The sequence below is a fragment of the Coregonus lavaretus genome (genome assembly GCF_964263955.1).
Source record: "Coregonus lavaretus genome assembly, chromosome: 6".
Taxonomy (NCBI): domain Eukaryota; kingdom Metazoa; phylum Chordata; class Actinopteri; order Salmoniformes; family Salmonidae; genus Coregonus; species Coregonus lavaretus.
In genome coordinates this window covers 37623167-37642806 of record NC_139993.1, presented here as the reverse complement: position 1 = coordinate 37642806, position 19640 = coordinate 37623167, and the positions used below count along the sequence as shown (strand labels likewise).

The 19640-nt window shown below is 42.4% G+C and overlaps 1 protein-coding gene across 3 annotated transcripts in view; it reads left to right on the top strand.

The window, feature by feature from the left end:
• The window catches only part of LOC311131427 (guanine nucleotide-binding protein subunit alpha-11), a 74727-nt gene that overhangs the window by 28930 nt on the left and 26157 nt on the right, over positions 1 to 19640 (top strand). For all 3 annotated transcript variants that reach the window (XM_084164412.1, XM_084164411.1, XM_084164413.1), the window contains one exon: positions 18952 to 19136. In XM_084164412.1, the coding sequence (XP_084020538.1) occupies positions 18952 to 19136 (185 nt within the window). The remainder of the gene's footprint in view (positions 1 to 18951; positions 19137 to 19640) is intronic.

Below are 19640 nucleotides of genomic sequence, written 5' to 3'. Positions count from 1 at the left end.
AAAGGCTACAGACAGTTCATGCTTTCCATCCGATCCCGAAACACCCGCTGCATACAGTTAGCCAGCCATATGCTCCTGATTGTTCTGGACACCAGAGGAGTGACAATGTGACATGATATCCCTAGTTGATATTGACTGCTAACATGAATGACTTTCATCTTAAAATGCAGGTGTAAAACGCAGTTTATTTCTGTATCTTGCATTTAGAAAATGGATAATCTTTTATTGTTGTAATGAAGGGCTACATTTGCGCAGCGATTGTGCGTGTATTCTCCCTGTGTGCATGTGCGTGCACAGGGTTCACAAGCTTTGAACCACTCCTTTTTGGGGTTGCCGATTTGCTGTACAGCTATAGGATTGCGTGCAGCGCAAATGCCAAATTGTACGGAGAGGATTGCCATACATAGATATGCAGCTCCAAAAATGGTTTGGTGATCAAGATATTTAACTGTTTACGGTATGTAAATATTGCTTGAAATGTATAATTTACTTATGAAGATTTCATTTGAAATTTGTTGAAATTAATTATTACAATCAAAATGTGTTGTAGACAAAATAATGAAACGGGCTGTTTGGTAGCCTCAATAAATTGACAAAGATTTGACCTTGGGACCAATGCTCCCTCTAGCTGCGTACGCGCAGTAGCCTCGAGACTGCCGCGCAGTAATATTAGCCCAGAGAGAGAAGTACGAAATTGAACTTCACTCAACTTTCTAGGGCAGTGGACACCAACCGGTCGATCTCAAAGGCATTCCTAGAGGATCGCGATCTAATGGTTGATCTCAAAGGCATTCCTGTTCGATCCCCAAACATTTCTGTAAAAAACCCAACGAAAAAGCCTTGTTCCTATTTTTTCCACAAGCTGGAACCAATTCACATCTTCCTGTCTGGTGCCTCTGCACCCTACTTTCTCCTTGATTTCTAGAGTAAATCAAGTGCACTATAGGCCTACCGCTGGCCAATTGGATGGCTCAGATGACCGTGTCTGCAGTAATTTAGCAGGCATAGAAGAAAGCTACAGCAAAGTTGATACTGTGAGATTTCAAAACGTTTAAAACCATGACTAGAGACACTGTCAATGAATACAGCAAAGATATGCTGTGAGTTCATGTTTAAAGTTCTTACTCAGCACTTATAAGCCATAAAATGCGCGTTCTTCCTATTTCCACTCAGCGCTACAAGAAGCACTGCAGCAGTAATGAATGAGTAGGAACGTGTTTCTATAGGCTTGCGTTATTAGCGGCTTGGGTCTTTTTTTAATATCGAGGAATATTTCACTTTCTATCTTCATAGGCATAACAACATGAATTTGTGCATGAGGCAGAAATAATGCGGTGCAACTCGAGTTTCGCCATAATCTGGAAGAGTGGAGGGATGTTGAGAGGCGGACCCTCAGTCTGCTGCTCTCTCCCTCTGCTGAGACTGACCATCAGATGCAGGCACCATCAGCCCAATAAAATAATTTAAATGTACACTACTGTACAAAAGTTTGGGGTCACTTAGAAATGTCCTTGTTTTCGAAAGAAAATCATTTTTTTTGTCCATTTAAAATAACATCAAATTGATCCGAAATACAGTGTAGACATTGTTAATGTTGTAAATGGCTATTGTAGCTGGAAACGGCTGATTTTTAATGGAATATCTACATAGGTGTACAGAGGCCCATTATCAGCAACCATCTGTGTTCCAATGCCACGTTGTGTTTGATAATCCAAGTTTTATCATTTTAAAAGGCATAATTGATCATTAGAAAACCCTTTTGAAATGATGTTAGCACAGCTGAAAACTGTTGTGCTGATTTAAAGAAGAAATAAAACTGGCCTTCTTGAGACGAGTTGAGTATCTGGAGCATCAGCAATTGTGGGTTCGATTACAGGCTCAAAATGGCCTGAAACAATAACTTTCTTCCAAAATTCGTCAGTCTATTCTTGTTCTGAGAAATGAAGGCTATTCCATGCGAGAAATTGCCAAGAAACGGAATATCTCGTACAACGCTGTGTACTACTCCCTTCACAGAACAGCGCAAACTGGCTCTAACCAGAATAGAAAGAGGAGTGGGAGGCCCCGGTGCACAACTGAGCAAGAGGACAAATGCATTAGTGTCTAGTTTGAGAAACAGACTCCTCACAGGTCCTCAACTGGCAGCTTCATTAAATAGTACCCTCAACGTCAACAGTGAAGAGGCGACTCCGGGATGCTGACCTTCTAGGAAGAGTTGCAAAGAAAAAGCCACATCTCAGACTGCCCATCATAATCTTTTATTTTTATTGGTCAGTCTGAAATATGGCTTTTTCTTTGCAACTCTGCCTAGAAGGTCAGCATCGCGGAGTCGTCTCTTCACTGTTGACGTTGAGACTGGTGTTTTGCGGGTACTATTTAATGAATACATCTGTACTGTGGCAATTGTGATCGAATCAATGCACTATTAGCCACTTTCAATACTACATATCAAAACAAACTATGCAAGAGATTTTGTTGTAGGGGAGAACGCATCGGAGTAGGATTCTATTGTATTGACATGCACTACTCAGCCCGTACTCTACACAGACCGGTGTGGCATAAACAATCAGAGCTGCAGTAGCCCTATATGCAAATAGACCATTGCCATACACTACCGGTCAAAAGTTTTAGAACACCTACTCATTCAAGGGTTCTACATTGTAAAATAATAGTGAAGACATCAAAACTATGAAATAACACATATGGAATCATGTAGTAACCAAAAAAGTGTTAAACAAATCAAAATATATTTTCTATTTGAGATTCTTCAAATAGCCACCCTTTGCCTTGACGACAGCTTTGCACACTCTTGGCATTCTCTCAACCAGCTTCACCTGGAATGCTTTTCCAACAGTCTTGAATGAGTTCCCACATATGCTGAGCACTTGTTGGCTGTTTTTCCTTCACTCTGTGGTCCGACGCATCCCAAACCATCTCAATTTAGTTGAGGTCGGGGGATTGTGGAGGCCAGATCATCTGATGCCGCACTCCATCACTCTCCTTCTTGGTAAAATAGCCTTTACACAGCCTGGAGGTGTGTTGGGTCATTGTCGTGTTGAAAAACAAATGATAGTCCCACTAAGCCCAAACCAGATGGGATGGTGTATCGCTGCAGAATGCTGTGGTAGCCATGCTCGTTAAGTGTGCCTTGAATTCTAAATAAATCACATTGTCACCAGAAAAGCACCCCCACACCATAACACAACCTCCTCCATGCTTTACGGTGGGAAATACACATGCAGAGATCATCCGTTCACCACACCGCGTCTCACAAAGACACGGCGGTTGAAACCAAACGTCTCCAATTTGGAATCCAGACCAGGACACATTTCCACCGGTCTAATGTGTTTCTTGGCCCAAGCAAGTCTCTTCTTCTTATTGGTGTCCTTTAGTAGTGGTTTCTTTGCAGCAATTCGACCGTGACGGCCTGATTCACACAGTCTCCTCTGAAAAGTTGATGTTGAGAATTCTGTTACTTGAACTCTGTGAAGCATTTATTTGGGCTGCAATTTCTGAGGCTGGTAACTCTAATGAACTTATCCTCTGCAGCAGAGTTAACTTTGGGTCTTGCATGCATTCCTGTGGCGGTCCTCATGAGAGCCAGTTTCAGCATAGTGCTTGATGGTTTTTGCGACTGCACTTTAAGAAACTTTCAAAGTTCTTAAAATGTTCTATATTGACTGACCTTCATGTCTTAAAGTAATGATGGACTGTCATTTCTCTTTGCTGATTTGAGCTTTTTCTTGCCATAATAGGGACTTGGTCTTTTACCAAATAGGGCTATCTTCTGTATACCCCTCCTACCTTGTCACAACACAACTGATTGCTCAAACGCATTAAGAAGGAAATAAATTCCACAAATGAACTTTTAACAAGGCACACCTGTTAATTGAAATGCATTCCAGGTGACTACCTCGTGAAGCTGGTTGAGAGAATGCCAAGAGTGTGCAAAGCTGTCATCAAGGCAAAGGGTGGCTATTTTAAGAATCTGAAATATAAAATATATTTTGATTTGTTTAACACTTTTTTGGTTACTACATGATTCCATATGTGTTATTTCATAGTTTTGATTTCTTCACTATTATTCTACAGTGTAGGAAATAGTAAAAATAAAGAAAAACCCTTGAATGAGTAGGTGTTATAAAACTTTTGACCGGTAGTGTAAATGGATCTGTGCCATTTACTTTGACCTGGACTGTGTTTACAGCATGAGTGGTCGTGAGTAGATGCACTTGTTTTGAGATCAAAGCGAGAGCTGCATGTAGCCATTTGTGCACATTTTGTTCATATCCTTTGCTAATTAGTGAGTTTTATTAGCCCAGTTATAGATCATTTGTAGTCAGTAATAGGGGAGTTATTGCTTCCTACAAGAGCACTAAACGTATATATCTTTGATAAGCGAATCAGGTAAGGGATGCTTTTTTTTTGTCTTAAAGGGGCAGTGTTGTATTTTGAGACAGGCTTGAATAATCTAAGTAGCCAATATGCAGAGGGTACCATAATTTGTCTGATTCTCTGTAATAATAGTATATTTTATTTTGTAAAGTGGTTTCTTGCATCAAACACAACATTTTTAGTCACCTCCTTGTCTGAAGGACAAGTGGATAAACCGGTTAATGTCAAGCCCTGCATGTTTTTTTCTAAAACTGTCATGGAATGTAGGCCAACATTGAACACCACACATTGGCCGTTACTGTAGGCTAAATGAAAGAACAGCTATTTCCATGTTAAAATGTTATGGGATGCATTAGCTCCATTGTTGTTGATGGTAGGCCACTCTGGTATGCCTACATTATGATCAAATAGCCACAGTAGCCTACATGTAACTTTAAAGTGGGTACAGCCTCAGTGTTCACAGTAAACACGCGCTGGAAGTTGCAAATAACTTTCACAATGTTCAAGTTTGCACTCACCTGAAATTTGCTCAGTGCCAAAAAACATTGGAGGGAACATTGCGTGGGACTATAAGGTTCTATAGTGCTTCAGAAAGTATTCACATCCCTTGACTTTTTTCCACATTTTGTTGCGTTACAAAGGGGGATTAGCGTGGATTTAATTGTCATTTTTGGTCAACAAAATACTCTATCAAAGTGGAAGAAAATGTCAAAGGAAACTGTGCAGACACGGTGATATGAGCTATCCGATTGGCCAGCGGTAGGCCTGTAGGTTCCCTTGATTTGCTGTCTGGGCCTACCGGGTAGGCGTAGTTCTACCTTCAGACACATGAAATGGTTCAAAATGGGAATACTTTGCCTTCCCGGCACTAGGGCTGCTGAATCAAGTGCACCCTACCACCAACAGCATGAAAAACAAATAAAAGAATGGAAGGCTTTATTTTCTTTTACAGAAATGTTTGGTGATCGATTAGGAACGCCTTGGAGATCGACCAGTCGATTGTGATCGACCGGTTGGTGACCACTACTGTACAGGCTTCCTTTTCACTCTGTCATTTAGGTTAGTATTGTGGAGTAACTACGTTGTTGTTGATCCATCCTCATTTTTTCCTATCACAGCCATTAAACTCTACTGTTTTAAAGTCATGGTGAAATCCCTGAGCGATTTCCTTCCTCTCCGGCAACTCCGTTAGGAAGATGTCTGTATCTTTTGTAGTGACTGGGTGTATTGATACACTATCCAAAGTGTAATTAATAACTTCACTATGCTCAAAGGGATATTCAGTGTCTGCTTTTTTTATTTTTACCCATCTACCAATAGGTGCCCTTTGCGAGCCTTTGGAAAACCTCCCTGGTCTTTGTGGTTGAATCTGTATTTGAAATTCACTGCTCGACTGCAGGACCTTACAGATAATTGTATGTGTGGGGTACAGAGATGAGGTAGTCATTCAAAAATCATGTTAAACGCTATTGCACACAGAGTGAGTCCATGCAACTTATTATGTGACTTGTTAAGCACATTTCTACTCCTGAACTTATTTAGGCTTGCCATAACAAAGGGGTTGAATACTTTCAGCTTTTCATTTTTTATTAATTTGAAAACATTTAGAAAAACACAATTCCACTTTTGACCTTATAGGGCATTGTGTGTAGGCCAGTGACAAAAAAATCTAAATTGAATCCAGGCTGTAACACAACAAAATGTGGAAAAAGTCGAGAGGTGTAAATACTTTCTGAAGGCACTGTATCTGCGCAAGGCATAGTTCTGAGATATTGAGCATCAAAGTTTTCACATCCCAAATCTCAGAACGGTTTTGTAGTGAATTCTTCTTTCATAACCCATTAAGGTCCTCACCATAAAGGTACCTAAAGTACAGAGTATGAAAATCCTGAGACAATCTCTTTTTTTTAGGGGGGTTCAATCGCAGATGGAACATTATGGCTCTGAAATGTAAATCTGGGTACAGCCATAAAGTGCTATCTGACACTTCTGAATTAGACATGTTCAGTTTAAGAAGACTGTAGCTATTTGAATACATAAATTATAGAATAACACTATTTTACGAAGAGTCAGAACACATCAAATACATTGAATGTATTATGATCATCAGACGAATTAGTCATCACTGAACAACGATGTGACAATCATTTATTGTAAGCTTTCTGACGGTGTTGTATTTTTTGCTTGCGTGTCGTTATTGCTGGCTAGACTAGCCTAGACTGTACTTGGGGGAGATGACAGACATGTGTTCTGATTGGTCCGTCTGTATTCTGTGTTCAGATTTGTGATTGGATTGCAGATATAACCTTATAGCGTCAAGTTCAAATGGGTTTATGCAGATAGAACTTTGTAGTAAAAAAACAAAATGTCCACTTAAAATGCACCTTTTCACAAATCTAACTTCACAAACATATGAAGATCTATTATATGTCACTAACTCATTTTTGACAAAAATATCAGATAGAACCTTATAGTCCCAAGGTCTAGATTTGTAGTTGAACAAGTTATTGCATTTATAGATTTTTGTTGTTGTTGACTTCACTTGAAAAAAACATGCTCTTAGAATGCAAGACTTGGATTGACTCGAGACTCGACCTGTTCTACTTGGGACTCGACTTGAGACTCTGACCTTGTGACTTGAGACTTGCTTGTGACTCGAATAATAGCGACTTGGTACCACCTCTGATTATCGCTGTGTTAATGTTAACTGGTGGTGGCTGCAATGAGATGAGAGCGGGTGTTTGCATGAGAGTTTTATCACCATGCAAATTCCATGTCACATAATACACTAAACAAAAAAAATAAACGCAACAATTTCAAAGATTGTTACAGTTCATATAAGGAAATCAGTCAATTTAAATACATGTATTAGGTCCTAATCTATGGATTTGACACGACATATTACAAATATGGGCGTGGATCAGAAAACCAGTCAGTATCTGGTGTGACCTTCATTTGCCTCATGCAGTGCGAAGCTCCTTCACATAGTTGATCAGGCTGTTGATTGTGGCCTGTGGAATGTTGTCCCACTCGTCTGTGTGAAATTGCTGGGTATTGGCGGGAACTGGAACACGCTGTCGTACACATTGATCAAATAAAATTGTATTTGTCACAAGCGCCGAATACAACAGGTGTAGGCCTTACCGTGAAATGCTTACTTATGTGGTCCTCTGTAGCTCAGCTGGTAGAGCACGGCGCTTGTAATGCCAGGGTAGTGGGTTCGAACCCCGGGACCACCCATACACAAAAATGTATGCACGCATGACTAAGTCGCTTTGGATAAAAGCGTCTGCTAAATGGCTTATTATTATTATTATTATTATTATTATTATTACTTACAACCCCTTAACCAACAATGTAGTTTTAAGAAAAATATGAGTTAAGAAAATATTGACAAAATAAACGAAGGTTTAAAAAAAGTTACACAATAAAATTAAAATAACGAGGGTATGTACAGGGGGTACCGGTACCGAGTCAATGTGCGGGGGTACAGTTTAGTCAAGATAATTGAGGTAATATGTACATGTAGGTAAGGGTAAAGTGACTATGCATAGATAATAAACAGCGCGTAGCAGCAGCAGCATCCCAAACATGTTCAGTGGGTGACATGTCTGAGTATGCAGGCCATGTAAGAACTGGGACATTTTCAGCTTCCAGGAATTGTGTACAGATCCTTGCGACATGGGGCCGTGCATTATCATGCTGAAACATGAGGTGATGGCGGCGGATGAATGATACCGTGACGAGATCCTGAGGCCCATTGTTGTATCTCAGTGCATTCATATTGCCATCGGAAAAAAGACAATTGTGTTCGTTGTCCATAGCTTATGTCTGCCCATACCATAACCCCACCGCCACCATTGGGCACTCTGTTCACAACGTTGACATCAGAAAACCGCTCGCCCACACGTCGCAATACACGCTGTCTGCTATCTGCCCGGTACATTTGAAACCCGGGATTCATCCATGAAGAGCACAGTTCTCCAGTATGCCAGTGGCCATCGACGGTGAGCATTTGCCCACTGAAGTCTGTTACGATGCCAAACTGCAGTCAGGTCAAGACCCTGGTGAGGACGACGAGCACGCAAATGAGCTTCCCTGAGACGGTTTCTAACAGTTTGCAGAAATTATTCGGTTGTGCAAACCCATAGTTTCATCAGCTGTCCGGGTGGCTGGTCTCAGACGATCCCGCAGGTGAAGAAACCGGATGTGGAGGTCCTGGGCTGGCGTGGTTACACGTGGTCTGAGGTTGTGAGGCCGGTTTGATGTACTGCCAAATTCTCTAAAACAACGTTGGAGGTGGCTTATGGTAGAGAAATGAACATTCAATTCTCTGGCAACAGCTCTGGTGGACATTCCTGCAGTCAGCATGCCAATTGCACGCTCCCTCAAAACTTGAGACATCTGTGGCATTGTGTTGTGTGACACAACTCCACATTTTAGTGGCCTTTTTGTCACCAGCACAAGGTGCACCTGTGTAATGATCATGCTGTTTAATCAGCTTCTTGATATGCCACACCTGTCAGGTGGATGGATTATCTTGGCAAAACACTAACTGTTCATTGTAGTAATAATAGGCACTAGCGGCCTAGATAAAGTTGAGACTGACCGGCACAGAATAGTTAGTGGTGGTGGCTGTGAGGTCTGCTCTGCTGTGAAGGTAATGACTGTTCCAATGGCTCACTGGCTTGGAGCAAGGTGCCGACAGCTGTCAAGTTGTGGCAACACCATGTCACCAAGGTTGTGGGTTTACCATGGCAACTACTGTAGCTATCTAGTAAACTTGCTAGCTACTTCAGTGGATGTTGAACACATTTCTAGCTGCAAATGTGTTTAAATTATAGCCATGGTATAAAAGGGATAATCAACACTCCGCTAGAGCGTCATGGAACACACCTTCAACGTCAATTCATTATTTTCCACAGAATGCATAGCCCCTCGTTGATTATCCTTTACGTGTCGCTTTAAAGGATAACTGTATTATAGGTTCACCTGCACACGTATTGCATTCACTCATATTCTCGGCCACTGTAACTACAGTGCTTCACAAAGGGAGGCTCGCTCGTTTTGTTCCAATTAAATGTAGGCTCACAGAAAAATGGAAGTTACACATTTAGACATGGTTGTGATTTACACACTGTCACTGAGCAGCTAGACCATCCTGAGCAGAACAGATGTGATCAGATGAATGAACATACCGCGAGCATAAGAAATTGTGTAGTTGGTATGAAATTGCTCATTGATGTTAACTGGGCAGTAAAATGTAGGCTAGCTGTACTCGCTGTGCGAAAGAAAGGCTATGGCCTGGTACTTCTAGTTCTAACCTGTTTGTCTGCTCTGTTGGTTGAGCAAACAGTGACACACCCAGAGTTTCGACAGTTATGTGGCAGTCTGTGAAATCCTTAAAACCTTACTTCACGCTTATGTATCCGTGTATGATCCTCCCTATATCCCTGTAACTACTGGATGTCAGGGAATGAGTCCATCCAAAGGTTAAGTTCAGTAGGATTAGGTGATGATGCTAACTTCTCTTTCTGGAACTCAGAGAAAGCGACACACACTGAGCAAGCAAAACACATGCAGGCAGCTGGTGCTGCCCGACAATGCAGACAGACACACATCAGACAATGTCTTGAAGGGTAAGGCACTATTACACAACAAGATATGGGGCTAGGCCACCCCTTGTGGCCTAGAAGAGCCTTACCCTTCAAGACATTGTCTGATGTGTGTCTGTCTGCATTGTCGGGCATCACCAGCTGCCTGCATGTGTTTTGCTTGCTCGATGTGTGTCTCTTTCTCTGAGTTCCAGTGGGAGAAGTTAGCTGGTCGGAGCAGAGGTAGATTAACCCAAAGAGGGATTGCAAAACCCACTAGTCTTTTACCCGGTGGGAAATATGGCTATTCCAGTGCTGCTAGTTCTTTTTAGATGGGAACCAAAATAGGCAAATGATTAGATGGACATTTACAGTGCCTTCAGAAGGTATTCATACCCCTTGACTTATTCCACATTTTGTGTTAAAGTCTGAATTCAAAATGGGTTAACTTAATTATTTTTCTCACCCTTCTACACACAATACACCATAATGACAAAGTGAAAACATGTTTTTAGAAATTTTAGCAAATTTATTAAATGAAATACAGAAAGATCTGATTTACAGTGAGGGAAAAATGTATTTGATCCCCTGCTGATTGATCAGTCTATAATTTTAATGGTAGGTTTATTTGAACAGTGAGAGACAGAATAACAACAACAAAATCCAGAAAAACGCATGTCAAAAATGTTATGAATTGATTTGCATTTTAATGAGGGAAATAAGTATTTGACCCCTCTGCAAAACATGACTTAGTACTTGGTGGCAAAACCCTTGTTGGCAATCAGAGGTCAGACGTTTCTTGTAGTTGGCCACCAGGTTTGCACACATCTCAGGAGGGATTTTGTCCCACTCTTCTTTGCAGATCTTCTCCAAGTCGTTAAGGTTTCGAGGCTGATGTTTGGCAACTCGAACCTTCAGCTCCCTCCACAGATTTTCTATGGGATTAAGGTCTGGAGACTGGCTAGGCCACTCCAGGAACTTAATGTGCTTCTTCTTGAGCCACTCCTTTGTTGCCTTGGCCGTGTGTTTTGGGTCATTGTCATGCTGGAATACCCATCCACGACCCATTTTCAATGCCCTGGCTGAGGGAAGGAGGTTCTCACCCAAGATTTGGCCCCGTCCATCGTCCCTTTGATGCGGTGAAGTTGTCCTGTCCCCTTAGCAGAAAAACACCCCCAAAGCATAATGTTTCCACCTCCATGTTTGACGGTGGGGATGGTGTTCTTGGGGTCATAGGCAGCATTCCTCCTCCTCCAAACACGGCGAGTTGAGTTGATGCCAAAGAGCTAAAACAAAAATCCAGAAAATCACATTGTATGATTTTTAAGTAATACATTTGCATGTTATTGCATGACATAAGTATTTGATACATCAGAAAAGCACAACTTATTATTTGGTACAGAAACCTTTGTTTGCAATTACAGAGATCATACGTTTCCTGTAGTTCTTGACCAGGTTTGCACACACTGCAGCAGGGATTTTGGCCCACTCCTCCATACAGACCTTCTCCAGATCCTTCAGGTTTTGGGGCTGTCGCTGGGCAATACAGACTTTCAGCTCCCTCCAAAGATTTTCTATTGGGTTCAGGTCTGGAGACTGGCTAGGCCACTCCAGGACCTTGAGATGCTTCTTACGGAGCCACTCCTTAGTTGCCCTGGCTGTGTGTTTCGGGTCGTTGTCATGCTGGAAGACCCAGCCACGACCCATCTTCAATGCTCTTACTGAGGGAAGGAGGTTGTTGGCCAAGATCTCGCGATACATGGCCCCATCCATCCTCCCCTCAATATGGTGCAGTCGTCCTGTCCCCTTTGCAAAAAAGCATCCCCAAAGAATGATGTTTCCACCTCCATGGGGGGCAAACGTACAAAATCAGCAGGGGATCAAATACTCACACCCCTGAGTCAATAATTTGTGAAACACCTTTTGGCAGCGATTTACATCTGTGAGTCTTTCTGGGTAAGTCTCTTAAGAGCTTTCCGCATCTGCATTGCGCAACATTTGCATTTTCAAAATTCTTCAAACTCTGTCATATTGGTTGTTGATCTTTACTAGACAGCCAATTTCAGGTCTTGCCCTAGATTTTAAAGTAGATTTAAATCAAAACTGTAACTCGGCCACTCAGGAACATTCACTGTCTTCTTGGTAAGCAACTCGTATAGATTTGGCCTTGTGTTTTAGGTTATTGTCCTGCTGAAAGGTGAATTCATCCCCCAGTGTCTGGTGGAAAGCTGACAACCAGGTTATCCTCTAGGACTTTGCCTGTGCTTAGCGCCATTCTGTTTTCTTTTTTATCCAGAAAAACTGGAGAGTAGTACTCAGTACTGTGTTGTATTTGATTTGCCTCAAACATAACACTTTGTATTCAGGACAAAATGTTAATTGCTTTGACAAATTTTTTGCAGTATTACTTTATCGCCTTGTAGCAAACAGGATGCATGTTTTGGAATATTTGTGTTCTTTTCACTCTGTCAATTAAGTTAGTATTGTGGAGTTACTACAATGTTGTTCATCCATCCTCAGTTTTCTCCTATCACAGCCATTAAACTCTGTAACTGTTTTAATGTCACCATTGGCCTCATGGTGAAATCCCTGAGCGGTTTCTTCCTCTCCGGCAACTGAGTTAGGAAGGACGCCTGTATCTTTGTTGTGACTGGGTGTATTGATACACCATCCATAGTGTAATTAATAACTTCACAATGCTTAAAGGGATATTCCTCTTGTCTTTTTTTTTTTTTTTTTTTTTACCCATCTACCCATAGGTGCCCTTCTTTTCGAGGCATTGGAAAACCTTCCTGGTCTTTGTGGTTGAATCTGTTTGAAATTGACTGCTCGACTGCGGGACCTTACAGATGATTGTATGTGTGGGGTACAGAGATGAGGCAGTCATTCAAAAATAATGTTAAACACTATTCTTAAACACAGTGAGCCCATGCAATTTATTTTGTGACTTGTTAAGCAAATGTTTACTCCTGAACTTATTTAGGCTTGCCATAATAATGGGGTGGAATACTTATTGACTCAAGACATTGCAGCTTTAAATGGTTTATTAATTTGTAAAATTTCTAAAAACTGAATTCTACTTTGAGATTATGGCGTATTGTGTGTAGGCCAGTGACAATTTTTTAAAATTAAATACATTTTAAATTCAGGCTATAACACAGCAAAATGTGGAAAAAGTCAAGGGGTGTGAATAGTTTCTGAAGGCACTGTACGTCCTTTAGATGGAAAATAATGTGGAGTGCTCTCCAAACTGGAATAGAGCTGCTCTCCCTCTCTCGGTCTGCCCACTCAGATTATTCCTCTGATTCCAGTCAGCGGAAAGAACAGAATCTGCTACAGACAGACAGGCAGATCCACCCGGATGGCGATCTCTCCCAGTCTCCTCTGATCCACTCCCTACTTCCCTCCTGAAGGCACTGGAGAAATGACTGTCATTCGGTCGGAAGACTGCAGCCTGGGGGGGGAGGGACTGGGGGAGGGGAGGGATCATCTTGTGACAGGGTCACAGGAAATGAATAAGGAAGAATGTTATCTCAGTACTGCTAGACTTGTCCGGAGCAGCTGTTCAACATCAAGACAGGGGAATCCTAAATGCAAATCTCCCCGGCTGGGTGGGTAACCAAGTGTTAGGGTTTTGAGTTCCTTTTAAAACCCGGCCTGCTAGCCGCCTAACCCAGAGAAGGCTCCCTGTGAGCACAGCCTGGGGCCTCGTATCCAGCCAGTGTCCCAGTGACATTCTGCTGAGCTGGCTGCCTAATCGCATCGCAGGGGAACATTTTGGAGAATCATTTACAAAACTGGGCCTTACTCCTCGACTTTGTCACACTTACTGCGCAGTTATTTTTCTCCTCTGAGTTTTTCTCCTCGGAAAGGAAGCCAACCTCAGCCTCAAGTTATTGCCCTCCATTTGTTTGGAGCGGAAATGCATCCCGTGGCCCTCTGCTGCCACCACCGGTCAAAATGGATCCATTTAATTTGATTTAGTCACTTCAAGCTAATGGTTATTCATGGAGGGTGAGGCCTGGGATTGGTGCCAGGTGTGACATCTCTGCTTCACTGACAGTCAGTCAGAGGGCTCTTCCTCCGTGTTTGAAGTTTTGCTGACATTTTAATATTTTACAGGCCACTTATTACATGGTATTTACTCAGGAAGTCCATGGTGATGTGGTAATTACGTAATAATTACAGGCCTATCATGATACTGGGTTAGCATTATACTAGAAGAAGGCTAATTACCAGAAGTACTCATAGCTGATAGCAAGTAAGCCTCTTTACAGTCGTGCTCTGGCAACCAAGTCTAATACCAACTAAATAAACATGGAGAAAGAACCGTGGAGCAGATTTATTCCTTAGTAAATGTGGTTGGTTTGTAATATTTTATCAATAAACGGGTGCATTGTACAGTTGCCTTTAAATGATTTCAGTGGGCAGTGCACTGGGTATTTTGAGTTACATGTAGGACTTTCTAAAAGCATTAATAATAGAATAGTTGCCATGGTAACTAGAAATTTACATCAACGCTAGTGTAGCAACAGTGCTAGTGGTGATTTGTAGATGGTTTCCTAGATATTAGGTAACATAGCTGTGTGTTTGAACTGAGGAAGGAGGACAATAACACCGGATTGTATACTGCCTCCCAGAATTTCCTCACTCCTGACTGAGGTCTGTGTGTGCCTTCTGCGCTTATCCTGGAAATCCAACCGCTGCGATCCGTCCACCTGATTCTATTGATTGCTCATGCCTTGTCCAGTTCTTCTAATCTGTAACTCCACACAGTACCTGGTATGACATCAGGACAATGGTACAATGTTCCTTCACTTCCCGTCTCCCAGGGCAGGCTCCAGGGTTCCACTGAGTGTCTGAGGTTCCTCTCTTCATTCAGTAGGAGTCAGTGAGCGAGCGAGGTCTCCAGGGCCGTGTGTGAGGCTAATTGTGACCCTTTTCATTGAAGTCGGACTGTCTGTAGGAAACTCTGTCTGGCCTGACCTAGTTAACTGAGGAGCAGAGATCCTCTGAGGAAGACCAACACCCGTCAGGGCTCTCAGACACTCATCAATGCAGCTTTGTCAGAGAGAGGAGAGTAAAGCAAAGCGTACAGTACTGCAGCACACACACATTATACACCTACTGATCATTCCTTTATTAACTGCCGTCAAATAAATCCAGATGAAATATAGGAGAGACCCTGGCTGGCAAATGGTCAAATTGGACAATGTCCAAAAGAAAGGCTTATGTCCTCAAAATCCATCCACCTAACACTAGGCCTATCCTTTGTTAGCCTACATGTGGTGTTTTATTGCCTTTTTTCTCAGAGCATGAAATGGCCTCGTTTCAACCGCTTTGAACTCGGTAGCTACTCTGAAGAACTCTCTTCCAAACCAACTGCATTTAAGATGGTGCTAGAGAGTACATTTCCCACTGAGCTCTGAAAGGAGCTGCAGCAGCCGCCATGCAGCCAAGTCTACGGAGACAAAGAAAATACGTTATGCAATGAGCTATTTCATGTTGCTCTCCAGCCTGGCATGTGTGCAAAGGTTGCAGAGCAAACAGAGGAAGCGGGTAGTACTCGCACTGAGGAGAAGGAGAGAGGGAGGGAGGGGGTAGAGGAGAAAGGAACAGGAAGAGAGTCAGAGGAGAGCTGCTGAAGCTGTGGTGACTCAGCCTGGGTACTGGGAGAGGAGATGGTTTGTTAGAGAGGGAGGTGGGAGGCAGGGTAGTGCTCTACCCATACTTAACCGTTCTCTATACTTTATGTGGTTTGGACTCGACATTCCCAAATGTACCATTGTTGGATACAGCAGTTAGAAATGTCCAAATAAAGATACAAAATATTTGGGACATCCACTGGGACCCAGAAAATGCTGTTATTGACCGTCCATCCAACATATTTTTTTCTTCATCTGATAAGATGTTGCATGGTGCCAGACATGAGTTACTGTAGAATGTATAGCTCTTGGCAATGCACAAGTAACTTGTACTGTTTTCCTGCACAAAGTATCCCTCTGGATGCTATCAGTCCCATGCACTTGTCGCATGGTGCACTTGTCGCATGGGACACGCGCTCATCATTTCAAATAGGCTACAAGTCATATTAAACAGCATATAAACACTCTAAATAGGTCAGGAGCCAGACAGGGAGCCTAAGAAGGAACGGAAATGAATTATTTAGGCTATATTATTTCAATTATTTCAAGGCTATAGCCTACAAAGAAATACATTGTGAAGAATTTGCAAGTGCGACACACTGGGCTGGTAGGGAGTCAGAGATATTAAGCGCTCAGCATTTAAACAACCTTTTAATTGTATTCAATCATTATAGTCTATAAATTGCTCATAGACTGTGACTTACTTAGAATTAAATACAAATTAAACGAAAAATGCTTTATTAGGCTCAGTCTACAGTGCCTTTGAGTCTGTGGCTTCAGGCTCATGCGATGGTGCCTGGAGAGCAGGCCAACAGCGGAGAATATCCTCTCCGTGCTTGCAGAGCCATTGGGGATGCTAAACACCATTTTGCCCAATCTTGTCAGGATGGACAGGGATGCAGAGTTGTTGGCTTTTTCTATAGGTAGGCCAAATGGTTTTTGGGCAAAATAGCCTAATCAAAACGGAAAGGGCCTTAAGTTGGAATATGCCAGGGCTATTGGGCCAAAATCAATTATGGCCTATTGTATAGATAATGGAACAAAAAATGAAAACTTTTAAGAGATCTGATTTTTTTTTTAAATAAATACTTTACTACAATGGCACACTTCATTAGCTACCCACCTTGTTCCTTTATTTTAGCATGTGCACGTAGTAAGTACACCATGCTTTCGAGATATGTCTTTTCAGATTCCACTATGATTCTTTAGTTGTGGTCCTTGTCTTTGTACAGTGAGGGGAAAAAGTATTTGATCCCCTGCTAATTTTGTAAGTTTGTCCACTGACAAAGAAATGATCAGTCTATAATTTTAATGATAGGTTTATTTGAACAGTGAGAGACAGAATAACAAACAAAAAAATCCAGAAAAACGCATGTCAAAAATGTTATCAATTGATTTGCATTTTAATGACGGAAATAAGTATTTGACCCCCTCTCAATCATAAAGATTTCTGGCTCCCAGGTGTCTTTATACAGGTAACGAGCTGAGATTAGGAGCACACTCTTAAAGGGAGTGCTCCTAATCTCAGCTTGTTATCTGTATAAAAGACACCTGTCCACAGAAGCAATCAATCAATCAGATTCCAAACTCTCCACCATGGCCAAGACCAAAGAGCTCTCCAAGGATGTCAGGGACAAGATTGTAGACCTACACAAGGCTGGAAAGGGCTACAAGACCATCGCCAAGCAGCTTGGTGAGAAGGGGACAACAGTTGGTGCGATTATTCGCAAATGGAAGAAACACAAAAGAACTGTCAATCTCCCTCGGCCTGGGGCTCCATGCAAGATCTCACCTCGTGGAGTTGCAATGATCATGAGAACGTTGAGGAATCAGCCCAGAACTACACGGGAGGATCTTGTCAATGATCTGAAGGCAGCTGGGACCATAGTCACCAAGAAAACAATTGGTAACACACTACGCCGTGAAGCACTGAAATCCTGCAGAGCCTGCAAGGTCCCCCTGCTCAAGAAAGCACATATACATGCCCGTCTGAAGTTTGCCAATGAACATCTGAATGATTCAGAGGAGAACTGGGTGAAAGTGTTGTGGTCAGATGAGACCAAAATGGAGCTCTTTGGCATCAACTCAACTCGCCGTGTTTGGAGGAGGAGGAATGCTGCCTATTACCCCAAGAACACCATCCCCACCGTCAAACATGGAGGTGGAAACATTATGCTTTGTGGGTGTTTTTCTGCTAAGGGGACAGGACAACTTCAACACATCAAAGGGACGATGGACGGGGCCATGTACCGTCAAATCTTGGGTGAGAACCTCCTTCCCTCAGCCAGGGCATTGAAAATGGGTCGTAGATGGGTATTCCAGCATGACAATGACCCAAAACACACGGCCAAGGCAACAAAGGAGTGGCTCAAGAAGAAGCACATTAAGGTCCTGGAGTGGCCTAGCCAGTCTCCCGACGTTAATCCCATAGAAAATCTGTGGAGGGAGCTGAAGGTTCGAGTTGCCAAAAGTCAGCCTCGAAACCTTAATGACTTGGAGAAGATCTGCACGGAGGAGTGGGACAAAATCCCTCCTGAGATTTGTGCAAACCTGGTGGCCAACTACAAGAAACGTCTGACCTCTGTGATTGCCAACAAGGGTTTTGCCACCAAGTACTAAGTCATGTTTTGCAGAGGGGTCAAATACTTATTTCCCTCATTAAAATGCAAATCAATTTATAACATTTTTGACATGCGTTTTTCTGGATTTTGTTGTTGTTATTCTGTCTCTCACTGTTCAAATAAACCTACCATTAAAATTATAGACTGATAATTTCTTTGTCAGTGGGCAAACATACAAAATCAGCAGGGGATCAAATACTTTTTTCCCTCACTGTACATAGGTATTCACACCCCTGTGTCAATAATTTGTGAAACACCTTTTGGCAGCGATTTACATCTGTGAGTCTTTCTGGGTAAGGGGGATCAAATACTTTTTTTCCTCACTGTAAGTCACCTTGATTTTGCACCTGTGTGTTTTATCAGTTTCTTTATGAATATATTTAGCGAACTCCATGACAGTAGCTAAAGCAAGGGGCTATAGCAGCACACAAGCAGACTACAAATGCATGCTGGGCCGGGCATGCCCTGAGCTTGTGAAGTGAGCGCTACTGGAGCGAAATTGGAGCAGGCGAGAAGGCCGTCGCTCCGGCCTTTGGGAATATCGCTTCGCGCTCCAGTCAAATTTGGCACACTCTGCTCCAGCTCCGCTCCACTCACATACTCTGGTATCGCTGGGTCTTGGATAGTGGACTGCACTCAAACTGAAAACATTTGGGAACCTCTGTCTAACCTGTGTTATGTCCTGTGTCTCCACAGGCACTGGCGAAAGTGGCAAGAGCACCTTCATCAAACAGATGCGCATCATCCACGGGACGGGCTACACCGACGAGGACAAGAGGGGCTTCACCAAGCTGGTCTATCAGAACATCTTCACCTCCATGCAGTCCATGATCCGGGCCTCCGAGACCCTCAAGATCCAGTACAAGTATGAACAGAACAAGGTGAGTCTGGCTGGGGGATAGGGAGAAGGGATTGGGATAGGGGTCCACTCATTGGACAAAGACATTGTTAGTCGAAATGTCTTCTATTATTATAGCCTTATGTAGGCCTATATCTAGACCCCACATTAGAGATCACTTATAGTGCATTCTGAAAGTATTCAGACCCCTTGACTTTTTCCACATTTTGTTACATTACAGCCTTATTCTAAAATTGTTGAAATTGTTTTTGGCCCTCATCACAATACCCCATAATGACAAAGCAAAAACTTTCTAGACATTTTTGCAAATTTTTAAAATAAAAAATGGAAATATCACATTTATGGGGAAGTAAATGTAGTATTCAGACCCTTTACTCAGTACTTTGTTGAAGGAACTTTGGCAGTGATTACAGCCTTGTGTCTTCTTGGGTATGACGCTACAAACTTGACAGACCTGTATTTGGGAGTTTCTCCCATTCTTCTCTGCAGATCCTCTCAAGCTCTGTCAGGTTGGATGGGAAGCGTT